Source organism: Aphanomyces invadans (genome assembly GCF_000520115.1).
Source record: "Aphanomyces invadans strain NJM9701 unplaced genomic scaffold supercont1.18, whole genome shotgun sequence".
Lineage (NCBI taxonomy): Eukaryota > Oomycota > Saprolegniomycetes > Saprolegniales > Verrucalvaceae > Aphanomyces > Aphanomyces invadans.
Window position 1 is genome coordinate 662,096 of NW_008580163.1, and position 2,188 is coordinate 664,283.

General features: G+C 56.9%; 1 protein-coding gene across 1 annotated transcript in view; it reads right to left on the reverse strand.

Annotated features, from left to right (window-relative positions):
• Nucleotides 1–2: 2 nt before the first annotated feature.
• Nucleotides 3–2,188, reverse strand: part of H310_08744 (hypothetical protein) — a gene marked incomplete at both ends in the record, with an annotated part of 5,506 nt that continues 3,320 nt past the window's right edge. Inside the window, 2 exons of the mRNA XM_008874603.1 lie at nucleotides 3–39; nucleotides 107–2,142. Coding sequence (XP_008872825.1) covers nucleotides 3–39; nucleotides 107–2,142 — 2,073 coding nt within the window. The remainder of the gene's footprint in view (nucleotides 40–106; nucleotides 2,143–2,188) is intronic.

Here is a 2,188-nt window from a genome sequence, read left to right on the forward strand (position 1 = left end):
AGCTATCCTGGACAGATCGACTTGGAACGTGCACCAAAGCTTGATATCCAGTGCATACATAATGTTCCCGATGTGCAGCGTCAAGATGCCATTCATGGCAGCGGACATGCGATCCATGTAATACATGTCGTCGTAGATCCAGTCGTCGGTTGAAAACATGTACTTGGCGCCGGCGTAGAGGAAGACTGACTTGAGCTGCGTCTTGACGGGTTTCTCAAAGAGTTGCCGGGTGACTGTGTAGCAGAGGACATTCGAGATTAGCACGATCGCCACCAACACAGCAAACCGCATCGGCTGGCCGATGGCGAGGTTGCCGCTCGTACACACGACTTGAAAGTCCACTTGGGCGAGGCGGCACTGCTTGTCGATCACCATCGAGTGCGTCATCGGAAACGCGACCGAAATGCTCGCCATGATGGCCCACACAAGAAAGCTGTTGACGGTCGAATAGTACGACGTGTACTCGTGGGTCAGGACCAGCGCCACGTCGTTTACGACCGCTGCGAGCCACGTGATCTCGTTGGCTGCCAGGAACGTTTTCACCAGCGACAGCTGCATCGATTCAAAGTACGTGACAAACCCCGAGTAGCGCAGTTCGAGGGTGGCCGTCGAAAGCAAGCCGAGGGCAGTGACGCTTCGGAGAAACAAGAACGGCCGACCTACCCACACGATCGCCCCGACGCGCTGCAACTTGTACAAGTTCAACACTTCGACGTGGCCTCGGCACAACACAACGTACACGAGCAGCAGCACCGCGATGAAGAGAAACGTGGACGTGATGTACCACACGGCACTGCGGAGGTACACAGCAAAGTTGACGGGAAATTGCGCGCGGTTGACTTGCTGTTTTTGCGGCAGCTCGTTTTCGGTGATGAGCGTGATGTTGGCCACGTCCCCTGCAAACGTCACGACTTCTCGGAGCCCGAGAGCCCAATCCACGAGGAATATCCACGAAAAGAAGGCAAACTCGTCGGGCGACGGGGCGAGCAACGGAGCGCGGTGGAGCTGGACTTCGGTGTCGACATCTAACGTTCCATATTGGTACAACTCGATGTTGAGATCGAGAATCATGGCTCGCGCAGTCGCTGTCATGTTGGCGACGTCCGATCCAAGGTGCGGGATCATGTACGTGTTTACAAACGAGATGCTCGTGCTGACCAGCTGAACGCACGCCGGGTCGAGCTGCACCACGCCACACGTCGCGTCAATCGTGTCGTTGGTCGCTGTCAGCATTTCGGACAACACGGTGGCAGCGACGCTAACCTTCCGCACAAACGGAAGCGAGGCTGCAATCGGAAGGAAGTAGCACTGCTTTGTGAGCGACGTCAACGCTTGGATGCCGCTGTCGATGGATTTCGCGCCACCTTCGGGGCAAAGAATACTTCCCCCGACCGAGTAAAAATTCAAATCGAGCCATGATTTGGGGGCAGGTTGTAGCAGAAACATGCCGTCCAGAATGTCAAAGTAGCGCTGTTGAGCTCGAATGTTTCGTGTAAAACTTTGCCGCAACGCCGACACGATGTGGCGGACAACATGCTTGAGTTCGCGCGGACAAGGCACATGGTACATGTCAACCGACCCGAAAGGACCCAGGAGGGATTGGACGATGCCAAACGATGCAGGCAATGGGGTGGCTAGCGTCCCCCGCAGGGATAGCTGCGATTCGATCGACGTGTTTGCGTAGGCAAACGTTGCGCTGGACCGGACAAGGCTCGCCCCAGCCACGTCGCTCGCGTTGAACGGGGCCACTGCCGCGAAATCGTTGGCAAGCGCCCAGTAGAACTTTAACGTGGACTCTCGGTCCAGACGAAATGCGGAAAACGACGTCTCCAAGCTCAACGGGTACGCAATGCCGTACACGTTGCTGACCGAGTACTCGTTGACGAGCCCGATGGTTTTGAAGTTTTGCCACTGCGTTGTAAAGTGCCGCACGCCATGGGCTTGCCAGTAGTCGCGTTCGACCGCGACGCTCGGTTTGCCTGTCGACGACACCATGGACAACCAATTTCGACCGTCCGTCGATTGGCGGAGCTCGTTTGCGATGGCCACGTCAAACGCGGCGCCCCAGCAACGCTGAAACGCGGCAAAGTCCACGTTGCGGAGGACGGATTCCAAAAACACCGCGCCATTCGACGCCATCGACTTGCACCGTTCTTGTCGGGCGTCCGTGTTGGCCAACTCCCACCGC